The 14,750-nt window shown below is 34.5% G+C and overlaps 1 protein-coding gene across 4 annotated transcripts in view; it reads right to left on the minus strand.

The window, feature by feature from the left end:
* PAM (peptidylglycine alpha-amidating monooxygenase) overlaps positions 1-14,750 on the minus strand; it is a 167,171-nt gene that overhangs the window by 60,419 nt on the left and 92,002 nt on the right. For all 4 annotated transcript variants that reach the window (XM_070742973.1, XM_070742975.1, XM_070742976.1 and 1 more), the window contains exons 6-12: positions 12,532-12,617; positions 11,045-11,128; positions 7,410-7,458; positions 5,872-5,939; positions 5,509-5,589; positions 4,043-4,119; positions 983-1,086 (exon numbers count right to left, since the gene is read on the minus strand). In XM_070742973.1, the coding sequence (XP_070599074.1) occupies positions 983-1,086; positions 4,043-4,119; positions 5,509-5,589; positions 5,872-5,939; positions 7,410-7,458; positions 11,045-11,128; positions 12,532-12,617 (549 nt within the window). The remainder of the gene's footprint in view (positions 1-982; positions 1,087-4,042; positions 4,120-5,508; positions 5,590-5,871; positions 5,940-7,409; positions 7,459-11,044; positions 11,129-12,531; positions 12,618-14,750) is intronic.

A 14,750-nucleotide genomic window follows, 5' to 3' on the forward strand; every position in this document is an offset into this window, starting at 1 on the left:
ATATATATATATATATATATATATTTGTTTTCGTAAATTTTCACGGGTATATGTATGTAGATTGTTCTGAGTTCGGGTTTTGCCCTGTGTAATGTTTTGCATGTCTATGCGACGTTTCGGTGAAATCACATTCACCATCATCAGGCTGGAGTTCCAATCTTTGTGTTTTTGCAAAAAAACATTGGAACTCCAGCCTGATGATGGTGAATGTGATTTCACCGAAACGTGAACCCGAACTCAGAACAATCTATATATATATATATATATATATATATATATATATATATATATATATATATATATATTTTCATGTGCACATGTGCGCATATATATATTCAATGTGCACACACACACACACACACACATATATATATATATATATATGTGTGTGTGTGTGTGTGTGTGTAGATTGTTCTGAGTTCGGGTTTTGCCCTGTGTAATATTTTGCATGTTTATGCGACGTTCAGAACAATCTACATACATATACCCGTGAAAATTTACGAAAACAAATATATGGGTTTCTTCCCGTGTAGGATTTAGAAATTTCTGGCGATGTTTCAACAAGGTCCCACTCGTCATCTTCAGGCTGGTGCTTCTGTCCTTGTTCTAGGACGAACACAGTGAGACCTGAGCTGCCTTCCTTCTATAAATACTGGTGGCTGGGTTCTTGCCTTATAGAAGGAAGGCAGCTCAGTGGGACCTCATTGAAACGTCACCAGAAATGTCTAAATCCTATGCAGGAAGAAACCCGAATATAACAAGACCATCATACCTGTATCCATGAAAATCTACGAAAACAAATATATATATATATTTGGGGAGTCTTCACCTGTGGTATCAATACCATGGTCTGTTTTTGCTGGCAAACCAGGAAATATTAACAGTTGAGACTTTCTACCCATTTTTCTCCCAAGTGGAGCAATCATTTTGATTCTCAACTTTCATATAAACATTAATTTAATACAAATATGAACACACATACCCTATATAAGTTTCTGAAGTTCTGCCTTCACCAGTAAAGACGCATCTTGCTGCCAGAATATCACCATACTTTACTTCTACAGGACTTTCCACAGGATAAAATGCCTGAGAAATGAAACAACAGGAATAATAATTTCAAGCTGTTAGAAAATTGTCCTCCCTCTATTACTTTTAATAACCATAGTAAGGTATAAAATGTATCAGTGGGGTGTTTTGGATTTCATATTTTGGGCTTCTTTGGTATATAATTTAAAACACGTTTTCTTTTTTATGGATGACTATACTATATTATTTTATATCATGGAATAAGCTTAATTCTCTTTATTAATCAAATTATTATTTCATGCCCAAAGATGGAAATTCTGCTTTTTTGCCACTTTCATTTTATATCATTCTATAAAATGAATCATGTTGGGTACTTCAGTAGCATAGGTTTTGGCTGAATTTTGTACAGCAGGCAAACACTTTAAAACACACAAATTTTTCCTATGAGAGACAAAACAGAATAGATACTATTTTTTATAAAAACAGAAGAGAAAATAAATTATCCCTCAGGTTGTTTACCTTTAAAAATACTTGACAAAAAGGTTAGGGCAGTGATGGCAAACCTTTTTTGGTTCACATGCCAAAAGGGTGTGTGTGTGTGTGTGTGTTCTAGCACATGTGCATGTGCCCTCACCCATTCCCTTCCTCCACACATGCACACACACACACCACGCTGCCCCTGCGCAAAAAAAATGGCCAAACGAGCAAACTGGAAGTTCGGAAAAATGGACAGCCCATTGTGCTGTTTTTTGCACTCCAGAGCTTTCAGGGAAACTTCCTGAAGCCCCAGAATGCAAAAAAAGAACACAATGACAAACTGGAAGTCCATTTTCTGAACTTCCAGTTTGCCTATTGGAGTGGTTTTTGCATTCCAGAGCTTCAGGAAGCTTCCCTGAAGCCTCCGGAGTGCAAAAAACAGTACAATGGGGAAATTGGAAGTCCGTTTCTGAACTTCCAGTTTGCCCGTTGAGCGGGGTTTTTTGCACTCTGGGTCTTTAGGGAAGCTTTCTGAAACATCAGAATGCGAAAAGCTACCCTGAAGCCTCCAGAGGACAAAATGGCCTTCTCCAAGGCTGAAAATCAGGTGGCTAGTGGGTGCATGCATGCCGGAACTGACATAGAGCAACGCCTTATGTGCTGCAGGTTCGCCATCACGGACTTAGGGAATTCTCTATACAGTATGTATTAGTTATGTGGCATTCAATTATATAAATTGTAAGGATTAGACTCTTACTGATAAAGTTTTATGTAATTCTGTGAGAGTAAATGGAAGGGATTCTTCGTTATTCTATTATGACCTGTTGGATTGTGCCTGAGTACCATCCTCATTCCTTTCTATTTGCCGAATTAGACATAATAAAAGAATCAGATGAAACAAATTTAATACCAAAATGAAATACTACATGATTTGTACTTAACTATACAGTAATACATATCATTTAGTATCAACTACAATATTAAAGACATCCAACTGCATATTAGATAATCACTGTATCCCTCCATATTTTTTTATATGCCTATTAAATATCTCTGTGTGTGTTTGATGTGTATTAAACAAATACCCTATTTTCATCAACATCAGAGTCTTTCATAGCATTTTATATCCTATCCTTGAAAATTTGTGTCATTGAACATAATGGCGTTTATTTCTGAGTAAAGTATCAAAATAATAGTCTTGCTACCTCAAAATTTGGCTACACGGATAATGGGAAAAAACTGAAATAATCCAAAGTGTCTCACAGTGTATATTTATTTTCCAGATAGCTTACTCATATACCCTCTTGCAAATATGGAAGTTAGAGAAGCAAAATAAAAGATACAGATGTTTGTAGTACAAAAAGGGAAAATATCTCTAGTGTTTGGTCTCTAATTTTCTTTAGTCATGCTCATAATTTTCCCTTACCTTGGAGCCTGATGTAAGATAAAAGGTCTGCTAAAACATTTGAGAAATTATTAATGGATATTAATAGCTGCCTGTGACATTATTTTTATCCACATTTTATATAAGGCTGCAACTAACTCAAGCTACTTTATCTAATGTGTCATTTTAATTTTCTTTTAGATTTAATCTACAACTACTAATTTGGTGACATTAGTAATAGTAAAAATAGTTTTATTGGATAATGTGCTTATACTTAATTTTGTCTTTAAGCAAAGTCCTTGGACAAAAAAATTGACTCTGGGATCAACAAGTCAATGTCTGCATCTCCACAAAACTGAAAGTCCTCAGAGCTGTGGTTAATCTTTTTCCTATGTGGATGTGAGTCCTGGATACTGTACTGATGACAAATGACAAATTTCACATGTGTATCCTACATTCCACTCTTGGCAAGAAAATGTCTCCAACCTAGAGGTATTCAGTTGCACAGAGTTCACCAGCTTTGAGTCTCTGATTATCAGAGACTCGAAGCGGTGGTGGCACACATAATTGGAATGGACCACTACAGTATGCCTCATCAGTTGCTCTATGGTGGATGGGACATTGAAAAGACTTTGAGGTCATCCATACAAGTTCTACAAAGATTCTGTGAGGAAAATCATACACTACTGTGACAGGAATTAGATTATTAGGTTGCTGACACAAGCTGCTGGCAATTCCTAGACTATGAAAGTTTGGAGTAACTTCAAAGCCAGGGTCCACCAAAAACTTCATCCAGGCTGGGACTGCAGAGCAACCTCTGTGTTGACCAATGAACTATGCTACATCATGTCTTCTTTGAATCCCAAAAATTATCTATTATGCTAACAAGACACATTTTTCCACCATAATATTTCTGTGAGATGGGTAGGACTGAGAAAGGAGGGTCGTTTCAAAGTCTTCTAGTGACCTTTCAAAAACATTGTGTAGAACCTTATTTTCCACATTCCTTTTCCAACATTTTAATCATTATATCATGATGATTACTTCTACATTCCAGCTATTCACCTGTCCATTAAATTTTAAGAAAATAGAGTAATTATCTTTAACACTTAAGCACATTAACTCAAGATAGCTTTAAAATGCAAGTAAACATACCTGTGGCAGTTGAGGACTTTGGTGACCAATCTGCGTCCATTGACCATCTCTAACTCGATACCCACTTACTACTTTTCCTGCAGCAAAATAAATATATTTAGCAAAATAAATATGCAGAAATAACAAGTTCAGCAATTTAAATTAATTGACAGTGATTAAGGTTTGGATCATTGGTATTTGCTTTATATGATTTCCCCCTTAGAAATCTGCAGGTCATTCCCACATATTTATATTAATATTTCAGAGTATAAAATTTTATAACATTTAATATTTATTTATTTATTTGGATTTCTAAGTCACCCTTCTCCAGCAGACTCAGGGCAGCTTACAAAATAGAAACAATACAAAATAGAAAGTTATAAAATCTAAAGCTATGAAAATCCAAACATTTAAAACCTAATCTTAAAAATCCAAAACATTAAAATCATTCAACTGACTTCCTTGTATCACAGTAATACTATTGGCTGGAGCAGGATTTCAGCGCCAACCTGTCAGAAAATATGTGTTTTTAAAACCTTTCGAAAGGCCAGGAGAGTGGGGGCAGTGCGAATCTCTGGGGGGAGTTGGTATCAGATTAATAGATTAATTTATAAGGAGCTATCAGAATTAATTGGACAAATTGTGTATTATTATACATCAGTTATATAGTAGTTGTTTATACTTTTATGTTCTAATTATTTCTGAGTCAGCCTGTGTTCAAAAAATCTGCAGTATCAATAGTTTTAATCACCTAATCACTGTAAAAAATCTAAAAGAGTTAAATTGGCATTTGTACCATCTGTCTAAAACTTAAATTGGCAGAACTGCATTCATAGAAAAAATCTGGACCAGTCCAACGAAGATGGATTCCTGACCTAACACTCTTCAGTTTAAATAAAATTAATATGCATGTGTGTGTGTCTGTGTGCTTGTGTATATAGTGTACATTGCCAACTCTCGAAACGACTCTAACTGAAACCATATTTTTCTTGCTTTATTTTTTAGTTGCCATACTTATGGGAGTGAAACTTATGGAATGTAGGATGTTTTCCTCCAAATGTACTAGACATAAGTTAAGATTCTAAGAACCAAGGCCTAGAAATGGCAGGAGGGAGTGGTGAGAAGCTCAGTACCTGCTGGATTGGCTAATGTGACCCATGACACAAGAGGGGTGGACAGTATCTATTCTTCAATTATACCCAAAACACCAACATTAATCCGTGTTGGTTTCATATTTCACCATGCCGAAATGAGGTACCCAATAAACAGGATTTTTGAGGAAACCAAGACTGTTGAATTGGTTGGGAGCATTACTAGGAACCACGACATAAATGTTATAGAATAATTTACATTACAATTAATAACTCAATTCCTTTTCATAGTATTCAATAGTCTTTACTATCTCAATCAGGATATCAAAAAGTGGGTATAAGAATTAAGCCTAAACTACTAAGGAGAGGAAATTATCAATTAATGTAAAGACTTACCTAAGTGATGGGTGTGCACTCTATAAGCAAATGGATGCATTGGATACGTTTTATAAGGGCAAGCAATATCAGCATTAACCGCTGTTAGAAAACAGATAGGAAGAACATTAAAAAGTATGCTTACATATTGAAGACAACTAGAACTATGGTTGCAAAGTTAAATGAAATATATGGCAGAACAGGGCTGTAGGCAGAAAATTTATTTGCATTTATCTACAAATATCTTTCATTCATGCATTGACATTAATGGCTATTGTGCTTGATTAACATGTATGTATATATCCACACCGGTATACTGTTTGAACCGAAAAGAGTGCAAAGGCTGAGCGAGGGCTGGGTGCATAGGAAAACTAATATATTCACCTTTTTCTCCGGGTGGTATGACAGTATCCACAGACATCATAAGATACATGCCAGCAATCAGAGGCTGTCTTTGAAAGAAAAAGAAGAAACCTGTATCATATTTACATATATTGCTCTGATTTATTATTTACTACCGTATATTTTACTTTACTAATAACAAGGTAACTTTAACTGAATCTACCCAATCTGTACGGCTTGATGTTTGTTTTTTAAACAGCACGTTTAAAAATTCAAACCAGTAGACATATCTTTATATACTGACACAACAAAGAGTTTATGGACAGCTATACAAAGTCAGAAAAACCATTAAACAAAAACAATGCACTTATAGTAGGGAGTTATGAGGCTTTTACAATTCTTGTGGTGAGACAATCACAAGTGTTATGACTTCCACATATATGGCATACAATTCTTAATTTGTGGCTTATAACTGATGGTAAGCAATTACAACTCACTGCTCTACAAGTACACACCTACTTTCCCCAAATTGGTTATAGAGAAGCTGGTTTTAAAAGATGTTTTTGCATTCACCGCGCAGGGGGAAATTAAAGCTTAAAATAGTCTTTCAAAGTTCTTTACTGGCCAATAAATATCCTTCCTGATAGCTAATTGGTCGGATCAATATTTTTTTTCCATTTCTCTGTCAACAACATATGTCATTTTTGAATGGCTCTTCTTCACAGTAAAGTATCAGAAGATACATCCCCCCAACACTAACCTCCTTTCACAATGCATATAGCATACTCCTAAAGGTCAAGACCCTCCACCCTGCTCTACTTTAGTATCTTTCCAGACTTTGGCCTAAGATAAGAATGTGAGTGTTTTAGAAGAATGTGGGGTGTTCCCTCTGGGTTAACCATTATCTGTTGCTGATTGGCTAGGTTCCTTTCTGTTTTATTCTTGTACAATTACAACACTGCTTGGAAGTGGATATATTAAAGAAATAAATGTTTACATAGACTCCTCTTAACCATCCCTTAACCCCACATCTCAGATGAATGAATCCTTTAGTTGGTGAATTAATAAATTGCAGGTGGAAAGAGAATTAAAGGACATATGACAAATGCATATAAAGTCAAATATCCTCTTTGCATGAGGGCAGGAGAGACGATGATGTAACTGAATGGGAAAATGAAACAAGCAAGCCGTGTTTTATTATTAACGAAACTGCAGTTAAAGAACAATTCATAATCAAGCAGCAAAAAGTAATGAAACTAAATTTGGGCTAAATAAACCTTTTGCACTGAAAACTAAAGATAAAAAAGACATTGGTAATCCTTTCCAAGGAATATTTACTTTGGCTACATATTAAAAAGTCAAACATTTATTTTTCAAGATAGAAAAGACAACAAATATACTTTGCTCAAAATAGCCTTTCTACAATTTTAGAAATATATTATCAAGTTGCTTTGAAAAAATGTATTCATTAAATAATCTGTCTTGGACTATCACTAGAATTCTATTCTGTTAAAGCTCATATTAATCTTTGCAAAAAGCATTGGAGAAAGTATTTAAGAAACTACATGAAAGATACTTACTTTTGATTAGTCAGATGTAAAGTCACTCCTGAACAGTCTTTGTGTTTATCTGCAAAAATATTAAAATGAAGCTTAAGCATACAAATTTTATTAGTAGTACTGAGTACAATAATAAAGTATATGACAAGATAATAGCTTATTGGAAATACGAAGTATGAAGATCAAAGAAAGAAACCATTTATTTAGTCCCCTCCTTTGGGCTTTTTGCCATTCTAAACTATAAACATCTGGTAGCTCTCCTCATCTTTTAACCATATGGATTGCTTTAGGAGACAATAGTTTTTATACAAAATACTTCAAATAGCTGGAAAATAAACAGTTGCTAGTTAAAGAAAAGCTTAGAAAAACAAATGAGACAGGAAGTTCATTAGAGAGATATAGAAAATTAGAATTTCTTTTAGAGAACACAGATCACATTATAACCTTTCCTATTTCATCCTAAAACAATCCTGTGAAGTAGTTTGCTTTCATTTTACTAAGCCAAAGATGTTCCACGGACTGATTATAATTTGCCAAGAGCAACTCATTATCTTTAGCCAAGCAAAGAACTGGATAGTTTTTCTAGATCCAGTCAGGCATTTGATCCAGAAAGGGCAGATGGTATAAGAAAAACAGAAACCACATTGGAATAGAGAATGTTCTACATGCATTTTCTCCACATTCAATGGTCTTATACCAAATGTTCATATATTTCAATCCTTGACTCATTAAAGAAATTCAAAACTAATGCAAAAATAGACAATTTTTAAAACAGCATTGGAAGAGATTTCTAAGGAGGTGAAATGATATGTAATTGCTATAATCTGAAATTTACTTCACCCTAAATTATATGAGATTGTAGCATTCAGAAGCAACCATTATCACATTTTCATCTGTAGTAAATAAAAACAATAAGAGAATAAACTATCATCGCAAGTGAAACCCTGGGGAAATAATTGCTCTCTTTAAATCCATAAAGCTACATACTTCAGAAAAAATGCCTGCTGTACTAAAGCAAAATAAAACCTTCAGCTTTACGTAACAGATAGGTGGTTGGGGTTTTTCTTGCAAATAACATACTCCTACATTAAATACATATGATGTACAAACTTTCTAACAGAATTCAAGAATACTTTTAAAAAATTAATTATTTAATTATTCATTTATTTAATTAATTGATTGATTGATTGATTGATTCTATTTCTATGGTGCCCTTCTCCTGGGACTTAGGGCGGCCAGTTTTAGTTCTTAAATCTCTATTTCAAAAAAGATCAATGTCTAACCAATTTTGTCTTGGAAAAAACAAGATCATAAAATTTCCTTTCTTGGCAAATACTACATATGCTACACGGGTTGCCTGAACACAATGATCCTTATAGAGCGTATGTTCGTCCCCATTTGCCTCTCCGTCTAGGATAACTCCTTTGATTTTTGCATTTCAGTTAGACAGCAAGTATATATTCCTTTAGAACAAATGAATTATTAGCTTCTACTTGCCCTATGGCAATGAGAGGAAAATGTATTCAACCTACTCTCGGAAGCAGATTTCTTTCAAGCTGATTCTCTAGGCAGCGTTTCCAACAGAGATCAAACAAGAATCTATGCTTACTACTGTGGATTTAATAGCACTTCTGAACTGCAGAGTCTCTATAGCAAAATCCATTGTGATAGGAGCATCAGCTCCTGATTCTTTGATCAATAAAAAAAATAAATGGTAACTGCCACTCAAACGATACATTAAAGGTTTATGAAATGAAAAAAAAATCCTAAAATCTACTTATGGTACCATGGCTATGTTTTTTTTAAAGCCCCGAAGAAATAGAAACAAATTTTCCACTCCTGACTTATTTGTGAAATATTACACATGGAAGAGGTGATAAATGTACCCAATGTTAATAAAATCATTTGTTATTGACTATTCCAAACTAGACAAAAAATATAGGGCAAACATAGTCACAAATAAGAAAACGATAAAAACATTTATTTAAAAGTTTATCTTAAATGTCATTTCTTGCTACATAATTTATGAAGGCATGTGGAGAAATGCTTGCAGATGCACATCTAAGATATATTTATAAATGCACATTTCAAAGATTAGAAAAGAGTCTATATATCTAAATAGGAAATGGCCATTTAAAACAAAACTATCTTTTTAATTAAGTTAATACTTATGATAAGGAATACAATGGATTTTTTTCTTCTTTTGAAGTTTTGCCAATGTAGTTTAGGATGAAGACCTAATGAATCTTATGAAGACCAGTCCCTGAATAGTGTCTTGTGCATCACAAACTTTGTTAAATGAAACAGCTAGAAATACTGACGTGATACCCGATGATGACTGTAATTTTCTTGGCAATAATATGGAAAGGGTTAAATTTTCTAGTCTAGCCTAGAAGAAATTCCTAACCATTTCCCATTCAAATAATTACAGTTTCAACATTGCTTCATTTTTTCAGGAATAATCAAGATCAGCACCAATTTACTGAGAGTGGAAATTAACTCTATTTTAAAAACTATGTCTAATTTCTCCAATCCCTTAAAAGCTCTTCATAGGAATGGATTTTTACTATAAACAAATTTTAAAAACAGAATAAAATATAAACATTAAAATAAACAGAAAAAAGTAATCAGATTATTTTGGAAAAAGAAAATCACATATATGTTAACTAGGTATAATTACATGGATCAGAGAACATGATGCGAAGAACAATAAAGACTTATATAAACTCCCCAATGCCTTCAATTTAGTCTTGAAGGGAAGATACGTAAGTAATCTACAAAATATTATCAAAGTGCAGTTTAAATTAATTTCAACTGAGCTAACAATAGTTACAATGAATTACTGATTTGCTGCTCTTATCAAATAGAGGTCCTTGACATTCATAAATCAGAATCCATTTTCACTTGCTAAAAAGTAAACCCACAGACACAAGATACAATCATTACTGGGATGTGCTGCAATGGAATGCTGTCACTACTGTGAGATTTACATGAACAAAGTACCAAAATGGTACATAATATTTGCAAAAAATGAAATGCTGTTTTTATTAGAAACTAATAGAAATCTAGTGAATAAGCATAACCTTTTTTAAATTTAACATTTGATTTTATTCAATTTAATTAGTCTATCATCATGATTTCAGAAAACTAGTTAGAATAAAAGATTGAAAAAACAAAAGTACTATAATGGGTACTTAATTTAATTCTTTCATTTTAAAAAAGGTTATTTAAATTTAGTGAGCCTAACAGGAAATTGATCCATTCTGTCCTGCCCTAGTTCTAAGGAGATATTCTTGCTATTATATCTCCTGACTGGCCAAATCTTTATGTGGAAGAGGCTAACAGGAAGAATCTCAAGAACTTCAATAAATGTCCTCAAGGATTATGTGTTTATGGATCTCATAAGAGGCCATGTTAACTAGTATTCAAAATTGAGTCTTCATCTGAGGACAGAGAGTGGAATTATCGCCAGGTAGAAAATTCCAATGTGTTCCACCAAAATAATTTTGTTCCATCAAAAATAATTTTGGAAATCCAGTGTATGAGGCTATTGACAAATTTATTCTAAATTTAATAAAGAAGCTCTGCCATCCCATAGTAGGCACATTTATTTATTACTCATAACTGGAAAAGTAAAGATTTAAGATTTTACATACCTTTGAATGCACCAACATCCCCATAATGGACTTGGAGGACAAAATATTTGCTCCCTGTTTCTCCTCCAACTTTAAACCCAACACCTTGAGAGGGGAAAAAATGTGAAACACATCATATTCAAACATATTCTTAGGGGATGGGGGAACCTAAATTAAAGTGCATGTTATTTTAAAGATTTAAGATTCAATGCAACGTTTTGCATTTATATTCTCTGAAGAAGCTATCCCTAAAGTACGTGCTTCAAGGAAAATAAATATTGCAAAGTAGATCTGCATGACAGTTCTGAATTTGTCTCTACTTTAAGAAGAATAAAATCAAACAGAAATAATGAGATATCCTACTTCATATCTGATTTATTTATTTATTTTATTTTTATTTGTTTTATAATGTGATAATATGGAAATTGTTATAAGATTTTGAAAATCACTCTAATTTTGAACATCTTTTTGACCTATCTTGCTGCAAGTCAAACGGATTTACTAATATTTCATAATTTATTAGCCATAAAAGTTATTGGCATCTGCGATTATTTTTTTTAAAAAATCAGCAGGAAGAGGCATTATACAATGAGTTAAGCTGTATATTAAAAGTAAAAAAGATGGGGAGGAGAAAAACACCCCTTTTATAGTAAATTGTTAAGTGAACTACAGTGGTACCTCAAGATACGAACCCCTCGTCTTACGAACAACTCGTGATACGAACCCGGGGTTCAGAAAAATTTTGCCTCTTCTTACGAACTTTTTTCGAGTTACGAACCGGCGTTCGGAGACTGCTGGGAAGCCGCGCGGCTGTTTTAAAAGGTGACAGCCGGGCGGCGGGGCTTCCCAGAAGCCACCCGAACACCGGTTCGTAACTCAAACAAAGTTCGTAAGAAGAGGCAAAATTTTTCTGAACCCCGGGTTCGGTTCGGGAGGTTGCTGGGAAGCCCCCCAGCCCGGCTGTCACCTTTTAAAACAGCCGCGCCGCTTCCCAGCTGTCTCCCGAAGCCGAACGCCAAAGCCGAACTTCCGTGTTCGGCTTCAGGAGACAGCTGGGAAGCGGCGCGGCTGTTTTAAAAGGTCGCAGCCGGCCTGGGGGGCTTGCCAGCACCCCCCGAACCCCGAACCCGGGTTCGGGGGGATGCTGGGAAGCCCTCCAGGCCAGCTGTCACCTTTTAAAACAGCCGCGCAGCTTCCCAGCAGTTGCCGAAAGCTGTTTTTTTGCGGGGGGGGTTTTGGTTGCACGGATTAATTGACTTTACATTGTTTCCTATGGGAAACAATGTTTCGTCTTACGAACCTTTCGTCTTACGAACCTCCTCCTTGCACCAATTAAGTTCGTATCATCAGGTATTACTGTATTTCATTCGCTGAAAGCCTAATTATCTGAGTAAAAATATTCACTACTATTAAAGTAATATAGAAATTAATGCACTAAAACAAAATAAATTGCTTTTCCTAATATTACATCTTGTGTAGAATGCTTTATCACAAAAGAAATCTCATACCTTTTGGCAATCTTGTTGGTGGTGCATTTCTTGCCCAAGCATATAAGATATCACTTGTGTCCGTACATGTTTCTCCATCACAATTCCTAGGAAACATACAGATACAAACACAAACATAGAGTCTCTTTTAAGTCGCGTCCCCCAACTTCATCAGACCTCTCATTACACATCTCACCAGAAAAGCCATATCTATAATTTAGGCTACTTCATTTAAAACAAATACTTCTGAATCATGTTTTACAACCTAGAATCATTTAAACATGTTTTTAAGGTATTATTGAAGCTCTTGCTGTTGTCATCATTTTCATCACCAGTAACAACATGTCCTGAATGTGGAATATTTATATTTTTAGTCTTCCATTCCATCATAAAATTTAATACAGTCTATATAGCACTGTGCTTTGAAACAGCTTCTGAAGTAGGTTAAGATAAAAGACAGAAGCTGATATAAGACTGTCCCAAGAAATGGTAAGAATTGGAATATTTCCAATCAGATCCTCTAACTATTATAGCATATTGGCCCAGATCAGTCAGTCATACTTCTTAATCAGAGTTATATGTTTTTTCTTGTTTATATCCATTTAAAGATTAAACTACTATAATATTGTTATCAGAAATGGATTCAATAAGAGAAAACAAAAAAGAAAGAGGCTCGTGTATCTGTCATAAATTGTGTCATAATTTAGCTGACCCAGCTGATCAAAAACCAGAACGATGCTGATGTCATTGCTCTGATAGCTGAAGGTACGAATCTAGGTAGTCTGCTAATAAAAGATATGCTATGAAAAATGGCATTAATATTTAAGATACAGAAAACTAAAGCAGTGAGAACAGGTAAAGCAACCATAATTAAAATTCATACTGATAGCTTCTGTTTTTGAAGACTATCATGTGCAACTGTCCAAAATGACAGTGCTAGATAGGAATGCAATGAAAACTCTGAAAATATATTTACATCAATTGATATGTATTTGCTTAGGATAGAAAATATATAGATCGACTGAAGTTTGATGTTGGAGAAACCACCTGAAAATACCATGGATAGCCAAGAGTTTAAACTAAAGGGTCACTGAACTATGGACATCTTATGCAGAGACCTGTTCCCTTTAAAAAGCAATAATGGCTGCCGATTAGTTTCCGGACACAATTCAAAGTGTTGGTTATGACCTATAAAGCCCAAGTGGCATTGGGCCAGATTATCTCCAGGACCGCCTTATGCCGCATGAGTCCCAGCAACTGGTTAGGTCCCACAGAGTCGGCCTTCTCCAGGTCCCATCAACTAGAAAATATCATTTGGGGGGTCCGGTCCTCTGGAATCAGTTCCCCCCGGAGATTTGCACTGCCCCCACCCTCCTTGCCTTCCATAAAAGCTTTAAGACTTATTTATGCCACCAGACTTAGGGCCATTGGATCTTAGTTCCCTGGCCGACATATGTAGTATGTTTTGTTGTGTGAATGGAATGAATGATTTTAAATCTTATTAGTGTTTTTTAAAGTTTTTTAGTTATATTAATTGGATTTTTAGATATGTACATGATATATTATTTTTGATGTGTTGTGAGCTGCCCCGAGTCCTTGGAGAGGGGCGGCATACAAATCCAATCAATCAATCAATCAATCAATCAATCAATAAAGTTTGTGAAAGATGGAAAGCAGGAGAATAATAGTTGGATTAGCAGTAAGATGGGTGTATTGTTTGAAAACTTTAAGAATCGGATTAGAGGCAGCTCATCCTGGAGAAAGTTTATCTATATAGTTACTCTGAGATTCTACTGACTTGATGACACATAATCAATTAATTATGTATCCAACTGAACTCTATTTTTGACCCCTGGAGAAATTAATCATTACAATAAAAAACTTAATTTGAGTGAACATCATATCTTTTCATAAGAAATGACTTCGCTTTTCCCTTGGGCTGACATTACAGCAAATATGTTTGCTTTTTTAATTCTGAAATTACATTCTTACTTTAAGTGAAAGGGTGACATTTTGAGTAGTGCCAGTAGCTACTTTCCCATATATATCATTTTAATACTTGAGAAATACGTAAAAAATGAATTATTTTGTTTGTGTTTAATCAAGGAAATCATATACTGTATCTATTCTAGAAATTTAAGAATTTTATTATAATATCAAGGAAACAGTGCAAAAGGATCTGAAAGGATAAAATGTAGAATAGCTAATTGTAGAACCAACAGTAACCATAACAATAATTA

The sequence above is a fragment of the Erythrolamprus reginae genome, chromosome 2 (genome assembly GCF_031021105.1).
Source record: "Erythrolamprus reginae isolate rEryReg1 chromosome 2, rEryReg1.hap1, whole genome shotgun sequence".
NCBI classification, from domain to species: Eukaryota; Metazoa; Chordata; class Lepidosauria; order Squamata; family Dipsadidae; genus Erythrolamprus; species Erythrolamprus reginae.